This window comes from Typopeltis vanoorti, chromosome 10 (genome assembly GCF_054136105.1).
Source record: "Typopeltis vanoorti isolate ZY-2024b chromosome 10, IOZ_Tvanoo_1.0, whole genome shotgun sequence".
NCBI classification, from domain to species: Eukaryota; Metazoa; Arthropoda; class Arachnida; order Uropygi; family Thelyphonidae; genus Typopeltis; species Typopeltis vanoorti.
In genome coordinates, this window is record NC_143558.1 from 113,452,922 (window position 1) to 113,476,140 (window position 23,219).

Here is a 23,219-nt window from a genome sequence, read left to right on the forward strand (position 1 = left end):
GAAGAAGAGGAGAGATATACAAAGACATATCAGAGAGATTTTCTTTCTTAGTGATGTGCCACATAATGCTACTTCAGTGACTTCATCATCTACTGAAATTAAAAGGTATTCTCAGTGTGGTCAAAAGCTGATTGATGCTTACCCAGAGGACTTGAACACTAATTTCTCAGCTAAGCTTCAGCAGTTTCACTCATATGTGCACCATAAGTTCAGTGCAACAAAAAATGTAAAAACAAGATTCAGTCATGCTGAACTTTATAAAATAATTGTAGAAGACAATATTGAGTGTGCCTTTCCAAATGTAGACATTGCCTTTCGTATATTTTTAACATTAATGGTCACAAATTGCTCAGCTGAGCATTCATTTTCTCAGTTGAAGTATATTAAAAATCCCATCAGAACAACTATGTAACAAGGCAGGTTGAATGCCTTACCTCTACTAAGTATAGAAGCAGATGTGTTACGTAAGATTAATTTTGAGGATCTGATCAAAGACTTTGCAATTAAAAAAATTGGAGAAAACTTTTCAAATCTAAATAAAGTTGAAGTATACAAAAATAAACATTATTTTCCATCTTATTATAAGTTTTGTTTTATTTTGAATTACATATATATGGGACACCAAAATCTTTTAAGTGCTTAGGGCCTCTATGGATCTTTATCCGGCCCTACTGCTTACTTGTTTTTACATTCTGGCATGATATTTCACTTTCACTATTTTTACAGATACATCGCTATGGTTGTGTTGAACATTCATAGAAGTTGTACTTGCATTTTTTCTTCTACCATATGTTGTTTGTAATTTGCATATTTTACATTTTCAAATTTTGAATCTTTGCATAAATCATAAAAGTTCCAAATATTGCTTGTTTTATTATTTGTGCCCACAACCATCGTCCTTCTAGTATTTTAAGGCTTCATTATATAAACTAAATTAACTCAAAGACCAATAAAATAAACACCAATAGCAAACAATGAGTATTTTGTTATGATGCATGTGGCATGAATTTTTCTGCTTTGGCAGGCTGAATACTGGTTTGGCACATCCCTAATAAAAATATTTATTAGGGATGTGCCAAATATTTGGCACATCCCTAATAAATATTTCTGACACTTCTTGGGTGGGGGTGGTTCTTTCTAGGAATAAGCTGGTATCTAGTGATGAAAGAAATTTTCTGAGAAACTGTACTGCAGAATAAGTTACTCATTAGCTGTGAAAACTCTTTTGTTTGAACAATCGCACAAGATAAAGAGAGGCTTTTCCCATTTTGGTGCATTAGTAATGACACAAAAACAGAAAGTTTTCTGCTTTGGCTGGTCGAATACCGAATCTTCCTACTAATTTGAAAAACTTGCTGAAGCAGCTGCATAGCAAAACAAAACTAAATATTTGACACATCCCTAGTTAACAGTTAAACTATAAATGGCTATTGGGAAGTGGTTGATCATGCTAGTATAGATTTAGCCGGAATGCTTGCTGCCAGGTCTACTGAACAGTGCCCATGGACATATCAGTAGAAGAGACATAGTACATTTGATTGGAGATGATTGTAAGATGATGATTGGAGAGTCTCTTGAAAGAGAGGTTACCTGTGAGTCAAATAATGTTTACAGTGTCAGGAGAAACATCATTATTTTAATATAAATGTGGGTAATTTTTCTTGCCAGAATAAGCTTTACAAACAGATTTAAGAAACTGAAATTGTTCGCCAAATACCATATGGAATATTTCAAACATATTCTCAACATTGATCTTTTCCTGTAAGGCCTATTTGGCTTCGACATGCTGACAATAAATGTGTTTGCCATCTGTAACTCTTCTTTTTCTGAGCTTTGTGATTCTGGAGGAAATTAATTGAGTCTGTTCTAAAATTAAATTTACTTTTGATGTAAAAGACAGGTGCCTTCCATTTCTGGACATACTTATCCAGAAATGGAAGACTACCTGGGTTTGAAGGAGATAAAGAATCTGTGAATGGATGCAAAGAAGGGTTACAAAAGCTGTAGTGGATTTATGGAATGTGGTTTATGATGACAGATTGAGAGTTTGTGGAGTGCAGATACTAGTTAACAGGAGAAAGAGTAGCAATATGATAAAAGTCTGTAAACTTCTGAGAGGGTTGTATAAGATGTTAGTTCATGAAATTTTTTGTTATATGGAAAGTAGGGAGAGGACAAGGGGGCATCCATGGAAATTAAGTTTAAGTGCAGTTAAGAAAGGAATGAGAGATGGAATTTTCTCATTCCTTGATGAAATGTTGAAGTGGTGAGTGCATCTAATGTGAATGAATTTAAGAGAAGGTATGACAACTAGTATAGGTGGTGTATGACCTCCCTTGATGAATACTTTGGCTCTCTGGAACTGTCAGACAATACATCATGCCATACGAGTGCAAAATCAGCTGTTTTTGACTTGGGTTCCTTTTTTTCATTAAGGGTATGTATGATATACCATGAGATTATTTTGCCAGAATTACATGAATTCAAAATTTTAGAAAGGAAGTATATATATATTGATATATTATGACAGAAAAACAATAACACTTGAAGTCAGTTATGACAGAAATCTGATCTGTTGTTTTAGTGCCTTAATTAATTTGTGATATTACACAAATTAGTAAAATATTTTATTATTAATTGTGAAAAGGAAATATTGATTTTTCTTAGTAGTTAAAGCTAAACTTTTTTATTTTGAAATGGCAGTTGAAACTTTTAGATGGATAATCCTACACTTCGTTGACAGTAATTAATTCATTTGGTCATTTTAGTCATTGTTAAAATCATTGATTTTTTTTTTTTTTTTTTTTTTATACATAAGCCATTAAATTACAAAATTAATAATATAAATTATAAGAGGAAAAAAGTCTAGTGTGTGTGTATATATATATATATATGTGTGTTTTTTTTTTTTAATTGAAAAATCTTTGTGCTAGGAATAAAACGACGACGAAGTGAAGATTCAGATGATTGGGATAGAAAAAGAAATAAAGAAGATAGCTCCATGAGTGAAGAATATGAAGGTAAAGTATTTCCTGTTCTTTTGACCTCTCTTTAATAAGTATTATTTTCTTTCCCTGTTGAGAACAAGAAGGCTTGCCCCTCTAAGGAGGTTATTGAAAATGAATTAATCTTCAAAATAGCAAAATTAAAGCAGATTATCAGGGAGACAGTGCCAGAATTACAGAAAGTTGAGAGGCATTTGGATGAGCATAGAGAGAGAAAGAAAATTATGCAGCAGAATAATTAACAACAAAGCATGGAATCAAATAAGTTAGTAAGCGATAATCAGGTAAGTAACATTGCTTATAAAAAGAAGGATGTTATTTTGTATGACGACTATCATAAAACATGCTGTTGATGAGCAGGCTATAATATCAAGTTTCCAGGAGCTAAAATTAAAAATATAGCACATGCAATTCAAAAACAGGAAAAAAAAAATTATAAGTTGAGATCATAATTGTAGTAGATACTAATGACTTAACTAGTGATGAGTTCAGTATGAGAGAGGACATGAAACGGTTGTTGGGAGAGACAAGAGTGCAAAAGTGAAAAATAGTAAGTATATTATCTCAATATGATAAAAATGAATTAAGAAGAAGAGCTATGATAGCAAATGATTAAATGCATAGGCTGTGTAAAAGGAATGGATGTGAGTTTTTGTGTGTGTGTGTGTGTGTGTGTGTGTGTGTGTGTGTGTGTGTGTAGTGAGTTTGAGAGAAGATTGGATTTGTATAAGAGTGGTGGCTTATGTCTGGATGTTATTTTGTATGGAGAAGTCTTTAAAAACTAATAACTCGTATGAGACCTAACACAGAGAGTCAGGGAAAGTAAATTATAATGAGAGGAATGGTGAGAATATGAGTGCAAGAGTAACAATGTTATATAATTGTGCTAATGAGTGGAATGGGAATTATCATGAAAATGATTGAGGAGAGAGGACAATATCAACTTTGCTTATATTGTCCTCTCCTCGATCGGTTCAGACCCATCAAACATGCAGCGAAGATATCTATATGTATAAAACACTAGACAAGAATAGAGATCTGCAAGTTGTCGCTGTGTAATGCAGATAAGAGTATACAAAAGAACATGCAGACTATACAGGTAAGCTTACTTTTTTATTGTTAAATCGGTCTACCTACCTCCCTATTGAATATGATCCCACTAGCTCCCAAATCAGAACACTCCAAAGGCTCCTTAAGAAAGTTACTTCTTGGCCTGAGGCCTTTTAACTCCAGGAACCCCCCCCCCCCCCTTCCTGAATATATGGATTACCAAAAATCCATAAACAAAATGTGCCATTATGTCCAGTTGTGGATGGCATTGATTCCCCCACTTACAAATTACCCAAACATTTAGTCAAAGCACTCACACACTATACTGACAACACACCATCACACATAAAAAAAAAAAAAAATAATAATAAAAAACTCAACATACTTGCATAATGGTCAGTTTTGATGTCTCCTCCCTGTTCACAAATGTCTCACTCAAAGATACCTTAGAGCTCATCCAAGCCATATTTCCTTCCAATATCTCAGCCCTATTTCTGTTCACAATGAACTCAGGCTATTTCGTTTGGCAAGGAAAATTCTACAAACAGATGGAGAGGACAGCAATGGGTTCACCTGGCCAACTTCTTTATGGAGACTTTTGAACAAAAAAGCCTTAAACTCAGACCCACAAAAATCCACTGTCTGGCTACTCTACATGGATGATGTGTTTGCTATTTGGCCACATGACTTAGATACACTTAACCAACCAACACCCTAGAATCCAGTTCACCTTGGAAAAAGAAAAAAAAAACAACAGTCTTCTTTTCCTAGATACTCTGATTACACACCAGCCTGGTGGATTCTTGGCTTTTTTTTACAGAAAACCAACCCATACAGGCAGATACATTCACCAGCAATTCCCCCCCCCTCCCCTCACAACAATATGGGGTTATAAAAACCCTATCTAATAGGGCAAAATTAATCTGTTCAGATGACAATGCCCTAACCACTGAACTAAACCACATCCTTAACACATTCTTAGCCACTGGCTACAAACCCCCCCAAAAAAATCCAGAAAATATTAAAACCAGTTAATCACAAACCCCACCCCTCTTCCCCTTCATAACAAACATTACACTAAATCTATCACCATTCCTTATATCCGGGGCACCTCTGAAAAGTTAATCAAAATCCTAAAGAAATATGAGCTGGTGGCCTGTTACAAACCATATAAGAAATTGGCATTCCTTATCTGTTCCACCAAAGACCAGCCACTTCCCCTAGACCTACTTGGAGTATACCAGGTCCCTTGCAGCTGTAAACTGTCCTACCATAGCCAAACAGGCAGGACAGCTAATATCAGGATATCCGAACACAAAGCCTACACCCGGTTTCATGAATATAGCCATTCTGGGCTTGCAGACCATGCTCTGGATACCTGCCACATGGAAGAAAGCCACTTTACTACACTGCAGCAAATATAAATATGAAAGATTGTTCATGGAATCAGCCTCAGCTCTAAAAAACTTCCCAAACCTCAACAAATTTGGCAAGCTTGCATCATGATAACATCAGCCAATTTAGCCCGCTAGGGGCACCTTTAGGACTCTAGGAACAACATTTAGTTACTCTCTTTGGTGTCATTTGCTCGTTGTTAGTGCTTACATGCACTTATCACACTGTTACGTTCCCATTAAGATGGCAATGTAACATTGCCGAAATATAGGAAGTATTAATTATAAAGTTTTCTTTTAATTAATAATTAGTATATGTTGTAAAAAATAATTGTAATTGTAAGGAATGCAGAGAACCGACCAGAGCTTCTGACCTAATGTCCAATCCAAACCTTCTCGTGGTGCACCCTGTTGGGCATCTACTTTGATACTGAATGAACGAGGATTGGCTGGCAATTTGGGATTTAGCCGACCAAATTGTATTCTTATTGGTTAAACCAAAATAAAAAAAAAATGATGGTACAACATGACAAAATTTCATGCCGGCTGGGGCGTCGCCCGGTTAAACAAGGCCCCCATTGTTTTCGCCAGAGAACCAGGGCGAACAGCGAAAAGTCAGCTACTGGAACAAATCTGAAAACAAACCCCAACTCAACATCACCAGAGTTAAAGATCGGTACTATCAACGTAAGAAGCCTGAATGACAAAGAAATGGAGCTAGCTGAGGAATTAGATAAGTACCAGATCGACATAATAGGGGGTGACTGAAACAAAAAAGACCAAAACTGGTGAGATCTTTCTGAGCAATAAATACAAAATGTTATATTCAGGCAATGACAATCAAGGAAAAGAAGGAGTAGCCATAGTATTCAACACAAAATACGAGGCTAATCTTCTTGAATGGCAGGCAGTCTCAAGTAGAGTAATGTGGGCAAATATGAGAATGGGGAACTGGACAATGAGACTTATTTGTGCCTATGGTCCCACAGAAGGTTCTACTAAGGTAGAAATGGAGGAATTTTTTGACGCTCTAGAAAAAGCAACTGACACAATGAAAAAGGAAAAGTTGGTCCTTGTTGGGGATCTAAATAGCAGAGTAGGAAATGATTGTGAGACATACAAAAATATTTTGGGAAAATTTGGAGAAAAGAGCAAAGCTAATAATAATGGCAAATATCTGTTGGATTTCTGCTCGGGACATGGGCTGGTTATTACTAACACCATGTTCCAACATAAAAATGTGCACAAATTCACATGGAGAGAAGAGGCTAGGAATAAAAGTCTCATTGGCTATGTTATTGTTGATAGTGATGTTTTCTCCCTGGTGCAGGACACCAGAGTGTACAGAGGATTTGAAATTGGAAGTGATCACTATTTAGTCTTGAGCAGGATAAAATTGAATTTCATATTGAAAAGAATAACATGTAAGAAAGTTTTAAAGTGAATAAAAGTTGAGCAGCTCCCAGATGTGAACTGTAGACTAAAATACAGAAAGATTATTGAAAAGAAAATGAAAGAGTTTGAGAACAGGAATCAAACCTTGCAAACCCTGAAGAAAACATTGATTGATTCTGCCAGAGAGGCATGTGGTGAGGTTGTGTGCAAGGATAAAAAAATCAGAACTCCCTGGTGGACACAGGAAGTTAAAGAGGCAGTGAAGGAAAAGAAGAAAGCATATCAAAAGTTCCTGGCAAATAAGTCAGCTTTTACTCTTACAGAATACAGAGACAAATGTAAGAAAGCTAAACAGTGTGTAAAACTAGCTAAACAAAAGTCATGCGAGGACTTTGGCAAGAAAATAGAAAATAAATATCAAGAAGGTGGCAAAATATTCTGGAGGTTGTTGAAGAAGCTTAGGAATGGAGGAAAAGAGTGCTGTAAAAGGAGTTAGAGATGATAAACGTGACATGAAAACAGGAGAAAAAGATATCCTTGAAGTATGGAGTAATTACTTTGAAAAACTGCTAAATGAAACAAGCAGTGATGACAGCACAGTGGTAAAAAACACTGACCAGGCATGCAGTCAGGAATACATATCCATACTTGAGGTAGAAAAAGCCATCAAAGGCTTGAAATGTGGAAAGGCAGCAGGAGTAGATGATATTCGACCAGAAATGCTGAAGTATGGTGGTATAAAAGTCTTACAGTGGCTGCACTGCGTAGTTCAGAAAGCCTGGACAGAGGGAAGAATTCCCAATGATTGGAGTAGAGCTCTCATAGTACCCATATATAAAAAGGGAAATAAAACTGAATGTGAGAATTACAGAGGTATTTCCCTACTGAGTGTTCCTGGCAAGATCTATGCAAGTATACTTGAGAAACAGTTTAAAAGAATTGTGGAAGAAAAGCTTGCTGAAGAACAAGCTGGATTCAGGCCAAATAGAGGCTGTCAGGATCAGACCTTCACTTTACGAAAAATAGTCGAGAAAGCATGGGAATATAACAAAGATCTGTATTTAAGTTTTGTAGATCTGGAAAAGGCATATGACAAGGTGCCAAGAGAGAAGCTATTCAATATGCTGCAGTTATATGGTGTCAATGTGGCATTATATCAAGCAATACTTAGTCTTTATTTGAGTTGTAAATCAGCAGTTAGAATTGAAGGAAGTACAGGAAGATGGTTTAATGCTAAATCTGGTGTGAGACAAGGATGTACATTATCCCCTCTGTTATTCATTATCTATATGGATCACATTATGAAGGAAAGTGGTATTAAACCTGATATCAAAATTGGAGATGTTAATGTCAGCTCTTTGCTTTATGCGGATGATGTTATACTTCTAAATAAATCTGCTACAAGTCTGCAAGATTCTCTGACTAAATTGAATAGCTGTTGTAATAGATATGGTATGCAGGTCAGCAATACAAAAACAAAGACAATGAAAATAGGCAGAATCATTGAAAATGTCAACTGTGTTGTGAATGGAGAACCTGTAGAACAAGTAAAACATTTCAGCTACTTAGGCACAATTTTTACTGAAGATGGTAAATTAAATATAGAAATAGACAACAGAATCAGCAAAGCTGGTATGGTGGGAAGTCAATTGAATAAATTCATATGGAATAAGAGAGAAATTAGTCGGAACACTAAATTAGCTGTATATAAGACAGTGTTCAAACCAGTTTTAACTTATGGATCTGAGAGCTGGGTCAGAAGTAAAACACTTGACCAAAGACTAGAGACCGCAGATATGAGAGTCCTGAGAAAGATTAGAGGGCTGAACAGATGGCATCAATGGCAATATCATATTAAAAATGAGGATATTAGGAAAGAACTTGACATTGTCAGCATCCAGAAATACATTAGCAGAGCTAATCTCAGGTGGTATGGTCACTTAAATAGAATGGGAGAGGAAAGATTAGCAAAACAAGTGTTCTCTGCCAGGTTGGCAGGAAAACGACCCAGAGGAAGACCAAGATATAGGTGGATTGATACGGTACAAAGTGCCTTAGATGATTGAAATATAAGATCTGATAATGTTGGCATCTTAACAAGTAACAGACTGATTTGGAGGATAATTGTAGATAGGAAGTTAGTAATGATGTAATTTTTTCATGTAGTACTGTCATATCCTGTACACCCCTTGAGCAGGAATTTGATGATGATGATGATGATGTAATTTCCTGAAATAATTTAATAGTCGTGTTATCAAGGTATAAGCTTATCAACAAGAAAAGAACATGTAGGTAGCTCATTATATCTATATATGAATACTAGGAGTATCAAAAACAAAGCAGTAGAGTTTATTTCCTTGGTCAATACGTTAGGGCCTCAGATTATAAGCATTAGTGAGATGCCTGATTCTGGCTAACCAAATCAGGCATACGAGGTGTGACAATTTAATTCCTGGAATTCACCTCTAAAAACCTACTACTAGCTACTGTCGCCTTCGAAGTAGTCCCCTTGTGCATTTATACACTGGTTTAGACAGTGTTCCCATTTTTGGAAACGCCTGGAACTCTTTTTCCAGAATACTCATGAGTTTTTTTGTTTTTTTTTATCACATTATGCTGGATATCAGTGATGTCAGAAAATCTTCATCCTTTTAGTGCAGTCTTTAATTTTTAAACAGTCAGAAATCACAAGGAGCTAAGTTGGGTGAATAAGCAGGATGACCTAATTCAGTAATCAATTTTTTTTTTGCCAGAAACTCTCACGGTGAGCACACTATGGTTTGGTGCATTGTCGTGATGGATGATTCATCACAACACAGTGTGACTAGGTCTTTTTCATCATCGTCATCAAATTCCTGGCATATACCCTCAAGGGGTGTACAGGATATAGTACTACATGAAAAATTTACATCGTTACTAACTTCCTATCTAAATTTTCCTCCAAATCAGTCTGTTACCAGTCAAGACTCTGATATTATCAGATCTTGTATTTCTGTCTTCTAAGGCACTTTTTATTGTATCAATCCACCTATATCTTGGTCTTCCTCTGGGTCTTTTTCCTTCCAACCTGGCAGAGAACACTTGTTTTGCTAATCTTTCCTCTCCCATTCTGTTTAAGTGAACATACCACCTGAGATTAGCTCTGCTAACAATGTCAAGTTCTTTCTTAATTTCCTCAGTTTTAATATGATATTGTCGTTGATGCCATCTGTTCATGCCCCTAATCTTTCTCAGGGCTCTCATATCTGCGGTCTCTATTCTTTGGTCAAGTGTTTTACTTCTGACCCAGCTCTCAGATTCATAAGTTAAAATTGGTTTGAACATTGTCTTGTATACAGCTAATTTAGTGTTTTGGCTAATTTCTCTCTTATTCCATATAAATTTATTTATTAATAAATAAATTTATATGGAATAAGAGTAATATATTTATTTGGAATTTATATGGAATAACAGTAATAAATTTATTACTTCCTACCATACCAGCTTAAGGATCAAAGCTATATAACTGAGAAGAGACCTCCACATAGCCTTTGAAGGAATGCGGAGAACCACCATCAGGACTTCTGATCTAATGTCTAATCCTCACCTTCTTATGGTGCACCCTGTTAGGTATCTACCTGGATACTGAACAAATGAGGATGGGCTGGCAATTTGGGATTTAGCTGACCAAATTGTATTCTTACTGACTTAAACTATAATATCAATTGATGGTACATGGCAGAATTTCGGGTCTTTTTCTCCAAACAGAATCTTGTAATTTTTTCAGAAGCTCTAAATAGCATTGTTGGTTGACCATTGTCCCTGTTCAATGATGATCATGGTGAACGCAGGGTTTTCCACTGCATGCTGTGACGTTTTGTTTTGGGATCATACTTGGACTTATCATAAAATTTTTTTATCAAACCGGGACATTTTTGAGAGTTTGCTCAAAACAGAAAGTAACGCCTTCTACTCTAAGTACTTATGATTCAAAGGCTAAATAACAGAGTGGTTAACAAAAAACAACATTTCGTATTAATAATTTGTAATTACTCTTAACTGAACATAACTTATTATTAAAAAGTTATTAATATTTATCACTAGCATGAACTTTCTTTAAAAATTCTTTATTTTTAATCGCGTAGAAAAATTTCACTACAATTTAGTTCTCTATTAAGTTCGCAGCGCAATACAGCTTTTACTGTTGATTCAGCCATTCTGTCTCTTTCTTTCTTCAGACCATATATTATTCATTATTGAGAATATCCTTTCAACAGGTGAAGATGTGTCTGCCAGGCTGAAAATGTATCCTATAATTTGGACAAGATTGAGCAATGAAATGTTATTTTCTTTGAAATGACTGAATAGTTGTATCCATTTTTCTTCGCAACTTGTATTTTTCAAAATGTCATAGTTTGCCGACCAAAAAGTTTTTGCAATACCACTTCATCAAACAGTTCATTCATGTTTATTGCATTATTTGCAAGAGATTTATTAATTTTTTCACCTGAAGCTTCAATTTCCGAACAAGTTAATTCATTGATGTTTATCCAAGTAAAAGATTCTGCTCCACCAAAACTGTTTTCCCAAAGCTCAATGTAAGAAAGACATCAGTCATAAAATTTTGTAAACTCTTGTACTAATGTATTAATATTAATATTTCCATTGTTTTCCAGTATTCTAAAAAGCTTTTTTACTTCTTGAGGTATAAATTTATTATCACACCTTTCCTCAAGATTTGTTTTTAATTTTCTAAGTTCAATGACAATATCTGTTGCACTCGCTTTAGTACTTTCCATAATCAAGATAGATTTGTTAAACAATTTGAGTTGCCCATGCACAAACCACAAATACATTTCGCCACAATCATTATCAAAGAACTGCTTTATCATCACCGGACAGTGATCTTGTGAAATAAAAGATGATTTCAGTCCCTCATAGATTTCAAGTATTCTGTCAATAGCTGAAAGTAGCGAAAGAAAACGGGTGTTGCCATGTTGAAGAACATGGCAACTTTTTATACTCTACAAACAGAAGGCTTTTAATTGAGTGACTCGAACCGAATGTGGAAATATTTATATTTATAAATTTTGACTACTAAAGCTTCTATTTCAATAAGTAGAACATCAACTGCAGTTTGAAGACAGTTGTGAATGATGTGAGCACCGTAACCAATGCCCACAATATTTCTTCCTAGTTCCTTTTTCAATCGACTGTAAATATTGTTTTCTCCTCTCAGTTTTACACCCCCAAAATTGGTATTGCAGCTATCTCCACAAAATGCAATACTTTTTTTTGTTATATTATGAGTTTCATAACTGACATTAAATGGTTTGTCAGTATTTCTGCAGTTTCACCGGAACTGATTGAAAGTCTAAAAGTTTAACTTTTACACCACAATCTGGTGCAAAATACCGCACAACACATGGCACAGTTTTAATTTCTTTCCTGTTGGAAGAATCAATTGATATCGTAAAAAAATTTGTTTTGTTTAAATTTTCACAAAGTTGCTGAAACAACAATGGCTTAATCACATTAACAATGACAGCTTCACATTTTGTTCTACCCAGTCTAAACTTTGTTTCAAAAAGCTTTGATATCAATTTAGATGAACAATCGGCAGACTTAAACTGAGATTGTGAATAGCAGCATGAAATGCAAAAGTTGCTTCTTTAGCAGCTATTAAAAATTCTTTGTTACTTGGATCGGCATCTTTAAAATATGACAATATCTTTGAGGAAGTTCCTGTCACTGCTAGACTAGCCTTATGTTTCGCACGTGTCAAGTGATTTTTTATGTCTGAACACCCACCATGAGCCACAGAAAATTCTGAAGAGTACTGGTCACATTTCACTTTGTCAATATGACCACTAACTTTTTTCCTAAACGGATAATCCTTTTTTAATTCATTTATAAACACGCAGTTTCTTTTTGGGGTTAAATTAATTTAATGAAGTTAAAAAAAAATCACAAACAACACGCCGAAAAGAAACACCGACTCGCAGTCTAAACTCAACTAAGATTGCACATGCTCAACAACGGAGGTCACAGTGCTCTCTACCACCACCACCACTACTACTACTAGTACACATTGTTAATTATGATACTTATCAGATGACCTTCAATAAATCTGGGTTGTCCTTTTAAAAATTATCTCAGATATCTGGGTAGTCAAGGACTCACAGGAGGGCCATATGTCACACACACTAGACTCACTTCTCTGTGAGAAAAGAGTCTAGTGCTTACCCTTTTCCTAACTGCATGCAAATTGAACTTCGATGGATGACCCCAAATTCTCTCCCCAGTTTTCATATAACAAAATATTTCATCAGATGATATCCTACAACCCCTATTCAGACCTTTATAGATAACTGTTATATCACCCATCTTTCTCCTGTTAACCAGTATCTGCAGTCCACACACTCTCAGTATTTGCTATATTCTAACTGTACTTTACTTCTGTTGCACTACAAAATTCAGTGACCTTGTTCATCGTAATAGTGTATATATAGAATTAGAAATATATTTAATATATATTTAATTTTTGTATATCCATTTTTAAGCACTCATATAATAAAAATATAATAATACAATGTGGTATCTTTAAAGTTTAAAAAAAAAAAATAAATGTTCTACAAAGATTGTGGGGGGGGGGGGTTTCAGCATTCTTTATCAGCAAGCATTAATACATTGCTACGTATGTGAGTAGTATTGTGCATATCAGTATAGCCATGTATGTGCATGGCAGCTACATATCTATGTTAGCAATCATGTGATCATGACTGACTGAGTGAACACTTTTGTGCACTCATTTTGGTGTCCAGCCAGCATTTACAAGAAAAACCAGAATGTGTGATCCCTCATGGTTATGCCATACTAATTTACTTACCTTTTATGAGACACGGTTGAGTTGGATAGAGGAAATGGCTACATGATGTTAGTGCATGAAACTGGAGTAGATAATGATAGATAGCTAAACCTAATGATATGGATATATAGATAATTGGTGGACAGATATCAAAGAGTAGTGCATGAAGGAGTAGAATATCAAGAGAAGGCAGATGACTCGCACTGTATAGGGCTTAAGAAATGCTTCGAAAGGAAATATTCATTTATATGGTGTGTAGAATGATTTAGACTGACATATGGATAATGGATGCCAGTTTATTAATGTGTAAAGTGATGAAAAGTTATGGTATGTATGTAACTTTCATCCCAAGTTTCAGTAAGGAAATACCGTGAGTAGACATATTACTAACTATTATAATAACGGAATTAACTCACGTAAATTATTCTTTATTCGTAGAATTTTCAGTACTTTATAAAGCAGCAAATCTTTCCTAACATATAATTGTATACACATATATAATCATATATATTTAATTATAAAAAAAAAATAATTATTATAATTGAATAATTAAATTTAAATAAATTTAGGAAATTTAACCTTAGCTATTTAGGTGGCACTTTGTGGATATAACAGTTATTGTTTAATTAGCCTTGTACCTGTACTGATGATGCCTGTGGTACTCAGGTGAAAATTCTATGAATAAAGAATAATTTATGTGAATTAATTCGTTATTATAATAGTTAGTAATTTTCATCCCAAAAGTTGGTTTGTCAATGTATTTACACAGCTTATAGTACATTGACAGAACTGGACTGCTGGAAACTAATATGGTCAAGGATTTGGGGATGATGGACAGAGTTTAAATTAAAAGAGCATATTGAAGGGGGGGGGGACAAACTCTTATACAGAGGATCTCTTAAGTGTTCAGAAACACATAAAGAAGTGATTATCTTTCTTTATAAGACTGATGTTGTCACATCTGTACTGCTGTGCACAGATTTGGTTGTCTGGATTTTGGGATAAGGAAGTGTAGGAGAGGTTCCAGAAGCAGCCAACTAGTGACCTGTAGAATGGTGTTTGTGAAGATCATTTGTGGGTTGCAAAAATTGAAATGAGATCAGTCATATATAATGAAGCATATAAATTACTAGAAGGGTTTTATGTGATTGGTGAAGAGAAATTTTTCAGTACACAGGGGTTCATCCCTGGAAATTTGCTAAGAGTGTGATTAGTTAAGTGAGTCAGGACTAGACTGCACTGCTCTTCATTTATATCAGAGTATGCTTTTGATTTCCATTGTTAATATATGACTCTTAACACTGAGTCAACAACAATTTCAAAACAATCATTAACAGAGGTAGGTATGACTTTGAAAGGACTAAATGGAGAAATCGTCTTTTTTGGACTCCTGATTATTTCCACATTTTGCTCTAATTTTTGTATTCCTTCCATCCACCCTTTTGTTCCCTTGATGTAGCATCTTTGCATTCTCACCAGCTGATAATGTTTGCTTATGTGTGACTTTGGGTGATGTGGTCTTTTACCAACATCATGAAATAGTAGGCCTCTTTATATGTTTATATTAGCATATTTATTTCTAAAACAGAATATATCCCAAGACAATGCAGAACATTTAGTGCTATGTGTGGAAGTGCTCATGTAGTGAATGAAGCGAGTCGCTTATTACCAAAGACATGAATGGATGAATGAATAATACATTAATTACTTGAAGAGAAACATTTTTAATACAGTACACCTGTTTTGTGATGAGTATCTCATCGTGTGAGCATGCAGCGAATAGATTTGAAGCAAGAATGGAATGAAGACAATTGTTATAACATTCCTTCTTTTTTGTTGCTCTTGGGTCAATAATGATATTAGGATTCCAAAGAAACAATTTAAACACAACCAATGGGATGCAGAGCTTTTTTTTTTTTTATATATTTATTTTTTTACAACATAGTCCAGAAATCCTCTCTAGAGACCAAATGTTCAACTTTTTCAGTAAGTGGTGCAGTGGTTTCACACAGGCAATGAAATTCATTCCCTCACCTAAAACAATCATGTACGCCTAGAAATAGTTGGGAGTGGGTATGCCAACCAATCAGGCATATGGTATATCTAAGAAGTAACTTAAAAAGTTGTATATTTTTATATGAACATATGGTTATGGATAAGGAATACATTTACATATATAAAAAAAAAACTTGAATACGAGATTAATAGTAACAACAAAATCAGTAATTCGTAATGTTTTTTAAATATTTTCAGTACTCTGTGCAAATAATAAAAAAAAATTATGTTGGTTGTGAAAAGCTTTAGCATTCTTTGAATAGTCTCTCACACTGGCAAGAACTTGTGAAGTTTTTTTTTTATTGTATTGTTCCAGAAGAATCTGTGTTTAACAGAAACTTCTTAAGTTGAAGAAAACACATAATTCAACATGTTCTAGGCTAGTTTTTATTCAGTAGAATTGCAAACAAAAGTTTTAAGATTTCTTCGAAATATTCAAATCAGTTTGAAAAAAAATTTTGCCTTCGAGTGGCAGGCATGTTTTTTGCTATGTGATTTAGCAGAATCATGTTAGTATTCAAAAATTTGTAGGTTGCAGATTTCTATGTTCATCAAGATTTTAAATCAGTAGCATCTCTTTTCCTTAGTGATTTAAAATTTCTTAGACTTGAATTAGATATATGAAATTTATTCCTTAATTTGGTATCATGTTTTTTCATAATTTTATATCACTAACTTAGGTGTAAATCGTTCACGGAGACTTTCTCAAAGTCGCAGAAATGATATCTCGTATTTTCTTGATTACAAAGCCTGTTTTGATATTGTTATGAAGTTAACACATCATTCTGATTCTTGGCCTTTTCAGCGTCCTGTTAGTAAGAAAGAGGTAAGAATATATATATATATATATATATATTATTGATATTTTTTAGTAACTTGAGATGTTTATGTAGTAATGAAATAGATAAACATTTCCATTAGCAAGAAAAACTGTTCTTTCATGCTCAGTTATGTGTGGGAGTGGGAGACATTTCTATGTTGATATACAGTGCTTGTAAAGAATGGTTAATTAATAAAAACAGGTAGGATTAGGGTTTGTATCATTAACCACACGTGTATTCTTGTTGTTCGGTTCACTTGGGGGGGGGTCGCATTCGTATATTGATCATATAAAGAATTTTTTAAATATATATGCAAGATGTATGATAAATCCAGTAGGCCTTACAAGCTTGTCTAGAGTAGTCTTTTAAAAACATTCATTATTAGATATATGAAGAGCCAAAGGCTTCAATTCGGCAACATATGACTTGTTTAAGTTAAGGGATATTACATCCCATGTCGTTTCTTAGCCGAATAGGAAACTCAAAGAGTTTTCATGCCGAATATAGTAGAAACTATATAAAGTTCGGCGATTCCAAGCGTAAGCAAAATACCTGGATACTGCAGCAACTGACCCTTAAGGTAGTGTCAAAGGTGGAGCAAGCTCCAATCACTATTCTTGATGTTTACCCATAATGTGAACTTAGCTCCTAGGAGCCGTATTACTGTTCTACATTATGAGAGAAGGTCACTACCCAGACCGGTTTCAACCTTTATTGAGGTCTCATCAGTGAGTAGGTAGACCTAGTTAATATCAAGTTTGTAGCAAACAGAACTTATGTGGGATATGAATCCACATATAGTAAAAACAGTGTGTTTACAAACTGGGCAGTAAATCTAATCTGCATGTTAGTACTCTCAGTGACTCTCACTCCAGCAAACATCATAACAAACTCACTCATTATAACATCTTGTTCTCGAGATATCAGAACTTGCTAAAGTTTGTGCAAGATGCAGTTATACTGAATAATATTTACTGCATGTAATTTTCAGTGCTGTGTGAAATGGTGAGTTTTCACAAAGTTGGCATCCAATGTAATGTTTATATATACCTTGCAACAGATGTACAAAGATTTCATGTATTGTTCCTTATTGAGAACTTTCTGTCAAATTAGTTCAAATCAGCTCTCCTTACACATTCTGTATTTATTTTGCTATTGCTAAAAACAAAAAAAGTGCATAACTAAAAGGAATTCCCTGCTCTATAAATTCACAACTGAGAATAAAATACATATAATTTATCTGTTTATTGCTGATTTTCATATTTAATCATGCCAAAAATGTTTTATGAATAATGTGACTCACATATCTTATTTATTAAATATAATGCCATAGTATACATGCAATATCTTTTCATCCTAGCAGAATTTGATTTTGCAATTCTTAGCTTCTCTCCTATTGAGGTGTAAGTTGGTGGTTAGAAATTGAAGGAGGTATAGGAAGATAATGTTAAATTAAGTGTGAAACACGTGTGCATGTTATCTCCACATCTGTATTATTGGTGGTGTTCATAACATCGATCATGTAAAGATTTTTAGTCAGTTTAAGAATATATTCTTAATATGTTTCTCTTAAGACAACAGTTTTAAAGAATGCACTTTGTTAAAAATTTGTACGGTAGAATTCAAAGTAAGATTATGCTTGCTTTCTTATAATATTACTAAAAGTACATCTATTCTTAGAAATAATTCTGCTTGAATGATTCACTCACCACTCATGTATCCATATAATACTATACTTGTTGCATGCATTCCACTCCCACATATTCAACATTTATGAAAAAGAACAGAGTATACATGTGCAGTAAAGGGCTATTCGGCTTCTTAGCAGTCCCTCTCATCATTTTGTTTCTTTGGATGATGCATAGTTAAACAATTAAAAATATTAAGTAAAAAATAAATAAACCAATAGATAATTTTTTAAATAAATAAAGTCAATTGCAGTAGATATTTATTGGAGAAGTAGATCTTGTGTAAAAATTGGTGGATCCCACTGGTCTATATGGATAACATGGAAAAAAAAAGTGGAAATTAATTAATATCAAAATTGGAGATGTTAATATCAGCTCTTTACTTTATGCAGGTGTAGCTATACTCCTAAATAAATCCATTACAATTCTGCAGAATTCTCTAAATTGAATAATATAATTACACTAAGAAATTGGTATGAAAATCAGCAATAAAAAAAGATGAAGACTATGAAAATAGGTAGGGACATTGAAAACATCAATCCTGAATGGAGAACTGATAGAACAAGTTAAACATGTCAGTTTTATAGGTAAAATTTTTAATGAGGATGAAATTAAATATAGAAATAGACAAAATTATCAAATCCAGTATGGTGGGAAGTTTGCTAAATAAATTTATATGGAATAAGAGAGAAATTAGTCAAAAATGCTAAACTAACTATATACAAGCCTGTGTTCAAAATGGTGTTTAACTTTAGGATCCAAGAGCTTGGTTAAAAATAAAACACTTGATCAAGGGCTGAAGATCATAGTGTGAGATGTGAGAAAAATTAGGAGAGAACAAGGATATTAAGAATTAACTTGGCATTATTAGTATTCAGGAATTGTGAGAAGAAAGGTAAGCAAAACAGGTGTTTTTTATCAGTATAAGATCTGAGAATATTGGCATCCTGACAGATAACACATTAATTTCAAGGGAAATTGTTGATAGGAAGTTACTATTACATAAAAAGGTTACATCATTAGTGTTGTAATATGCTTAACCTCCTCCCCCCCCCCCCCATACACACAAGTATGCATATATGGTGGTGATACAACCTTGCAGTTCTTCCACAAACCACAGTAGAAGTCAGGATGTATACTGCCAAGAAAGTGCAAAATAAAGCTTGGGATATCTTTTATCTTTCAAAGATACCCCACTACACGAAATGTAATTGTTTTTAAACATGCTCTTGCCCAAGTACAATACATTCACTGCTAGAGCCAGAAGGGCTCCTGGTTTGCATAATATTTGAGTAAGATGAGTTTCCAGACCATCCTAGGCACATCTGTTTGGACATTTGCAACTTCCTTCTGAACTAACACAAAGAAGCTTAGGTAAGTTGCTATTATCACTAAAATTTGATTACAATGCTGGAGATAAAAATACATAGTTTGGAATGAAAGCATGGTGTTTGTCTCCTGAAAGATTTTTATTTGTTCTTCATTCTTTTTTGGATATTTTCCTAGTTTTTTAATTTTGTGATAATTTTCTTCAATTGCTTATTTTTCATCTATGATTGACCTATCCATTTAAGGTTTTTTAAACAATTCTTAATTTACAGAAATGCTACAATTATTAAAAATAAACTTATCTTCTAAGCCTGTGACAGTTTATTAGTTTCTTAATTAAAAATTCTTGAGGCGTGACTTTTTATAACTTCTGTTTGCCTATTTCTTTCTTTTTTACTTTGTCTTTTTGCAAAATGTGGAAACCAGTGAGAGAAGAGGCAAACTTATTGACTGCTCATTCATATTTTGTTTTGTAGACATCTAGAAAGCAAAACAAAAAATTTCGTATAATGTATGTTTGTTGACATATGTATTAATCTTAGAATGCAGCTCATGAAAATCCATTCTTCTTATTGGAGGGGGGGGGGCTTTCTCATTAGAAATGCTCGCATCATTCATTCACATAAGAAAGATACTTTTTTAATAATAAATCGGGATTTCCTAAAATAACCATGGAAGCAGAAAGCACCAAATTCAGGTTGAAGATACTACTATGTCATAAGTTTGATTACATTCCACTTTTTTAAAGGGGGGGGATTAATTATGAATATTATTTAACATTTATTAATTAGAGAAGTATTTAACAATGTTCATTAACACCTACTAGGAACTTCAGCTTTTTGGTCTGAACCATGCAGAGGATTGGGAAATTTGTTAATGATCTCAATGTAACAAATAAAAAAATGGGAAGCTGGGACAAACAATAAAAACTTTTCAAGTCTTTCACAGTAGGAAAAGTTCTGTTTGAATGTATGAAAAATTGTCCAGTGAGCAAGTTTTCTATGTTATATGCCATACTTCGTCAAGAATAAAATGCTATAGATGTTGATGTATAAGAGGATATTTGAAATTTAAAAAAAAAAAAAAAAAAAAAAAAAATTCTTAAACTAAGATGTTGGAGAGAATGAAGCCACAGTTACAGATTCAGTATGAAGGATTTTGATACATGGTGTCTTGAGTGAGGAACATTTTTATTAAAATATACTAATAAAACGTGAGCTGTTTTAGGGTTTTATGTTAATTAGTATGTTAATATACTTATGAGGAACGGGGAGGACTGAAAAGTTCTGATAAACACCTAAAATAAAAATTAATTCATTTTGTGTTCTTGTATGTCATATATCCTAAAAGAAAAAGAACAAATTTGCAACAGGGGGTTAAAGGGTTTTAAGATATGTTCTTTCTTGTGGTTATATCAGTTTCTTTAATATCATTTTTGTTCTAGGTGTTTATCAGAACTTTTCAGCCTTCCCCCCCCTTGTATATAAATATTTTGCAAAATAAGCATGCAGTTTTTTCCATTTAAATCCTAATGAAACCTTACTTCTGTGATCGCATGATTTATAACATATATACAAACCAAAGACTGGTGTTAATATCAGCTTTACCGATTGTCTTGTACGAGAAGATATTTGTAAAGTTAAAGAAAATACCTGCTGTGATTTATGTGTTCTATATTTACGCCTTACTTATATTAAAGTAAAAGTAACATGTAAGATATCAGCGATAAGTGTAAAATTTGTGGTTGTCTTAAAGATTGATTCGTAAAAATAAATTGTCATTAAATTGATTTACCATCATTTTTGGGATTTCATAAGCATGGTTCATCACTGAACCGTTATGTAATCTCTATCAGAACCTAGTTCCCAGCTTCTTAGGTCTTTTATGTATAAGGATATGTATGATTTAAAATATAAGGACTTAATTTTTTTTACAATGTGTAATGACAAATTCAGCAGCAGCTTTCAATTTGAATTTACATAACTGTTGACTTTTCCATTCATTAGAATGGTGAGTTGCCAAAGTACCTGATATTTTTCATTAGTAATATGAAAAACTAAAATGGATTTGTGCACTTGCCTTTTCTCCACATCTTTAATATGCCTTCTTATGCAAATCTCTCTCCTGGACATCTCATCTATCCAGTGTAAACAGATACTGCATACACAGAAAAATTTTATATAAAACCTGGTCTCCTAAGTGATGAATAAAGTTGTTTTCATGATCTCAGCTTCATGATTACTTTTATCATCAGTGTGAAGGCAACTTTTAAGTTGTACTTCTGTAACACATTAGCAATTTTTGAGGTAAAAAAACTGAACTTTAATGGCTTTTTTTTTGTAAAATATTATTGATGGTTACAAAATTATAGCCATTCTTTACTGCCGAGATATCGTCACTCAATAGGAGTGTACACCATGTTGAGTCACAGTAACAAAGGGGAACCACAAATGGATTACCTCAATGTAGTGCTCCTAAACAATGGTTATAATCTTAAAACTGTCGGTAACATTTTACAAAGGCCATCAAATGTTTTTGGCACATATGCAAGAAAAAAGCAGGGTGTAAAGGTGCAGTTTTTCTAACATGTTAAAGTGATACAGCCATAAAAGTTGCTCTCATGTAGATGACAGACGTCTCCACGATGCTGAGATCATCACCAAAACAATTTCATTCATCACTTAAGAGACCAGGTTTTATGTAAAATTTCCTGTGTGCAGTATCTGTTACATTGGAGAGATGGAATGCTTAGAGGATATTTGTATGAAAGAATGTAATAAAAATGTAGAGAAACAGCACAGAAATACTACCACTTTAGCAACCAGATGGAAAAAGACTATATATATAATTTTCAGAAACCTGGATATGTTTCCTCGCCACAGTCAGTTGTCTTGGGATATGCAAATCTAAGAAAAGAAAGGCTATTATTAACTTCTCTCTTATCCTAAGACAACCAAGCAGTAATTCATGGTTTTTAGTTACACGTAGAAAACTAACAGAAGTTCATGCAATTCACTTCTCTTTCTAAAGACCATAACATAGATTTCATTTCTATGATTAACAGCTAACACTTCCACTCTCATTCAACTCGTGATGTTTTTTGCATCAGTTTCATAAACTTCATGCTTCTCTTCACAAAGTGTTCTACCTGAAAGAATCATTCAAATATGCTTTTTTAACTTGCAGTATTCTGAGGTCCTAGTAAATCCTCTATACAAGAACATCATTTACCAACATTAGTTCATATAACAATTCATTTTTGCATGTATGAAAATGCATATCCCAAATATGCCATTTGGACCATACTATACTATCAGGTTTCTTATTTTCATCCAAGTAATGTTGATTATATTATGACAAAAGATTGTCAACTTTTTTTTTCTTTCATTTGAAGCTGCCTGAATTAAAGAAAAACTTACAGCCAATTGTACAAAACATTGGTTCCTGTTTTCATTATAAAGGTAAAAAGCATAATTGTGGAATATTTTAATCATTAGGGGGGAGGGGTCCAAAACATATAAAATTTGTAATAAATATTCAGCTGGCTGTCAAAATCATATACAGTGGTACCTCGTACTTCTAACGTTCCAGATTTCAAACGCTTGAGAACGCAAGAAATTTGATTTGCAGTTCGA

At 33.8% G+C, this 23,219-nt stretch overlaps 1 protein-coding gene across 2 annotated transcripts in view; it reads left to right on the forward strand.

Annotated features, from left to right (window-relative positions):
- The window catches only part of Acf (ATP-dependent chromatin assembly factor large subunit), a 383,051-nt gene that overhangs the window by 356,640 nt on the left and 3,192 nt on the right, over positions 1-23,219 (forward strand). For both annotated transcript variants that reach the window (XM_090399798.1, XM_090399799.1), the window contains 2 exons: positions 2,934-3,020; positions 16,427-16,572. In XM_090399798.1, coding sequence (XP_090255924.1) covers positions 2,934-3,020; positions 16,427-16,572 — 233 coding nt within the window. The remainder of the gene's footprint in view (positions 1-2,933; positions 3,021-16,426; positions 16,573-23,219) is intronic.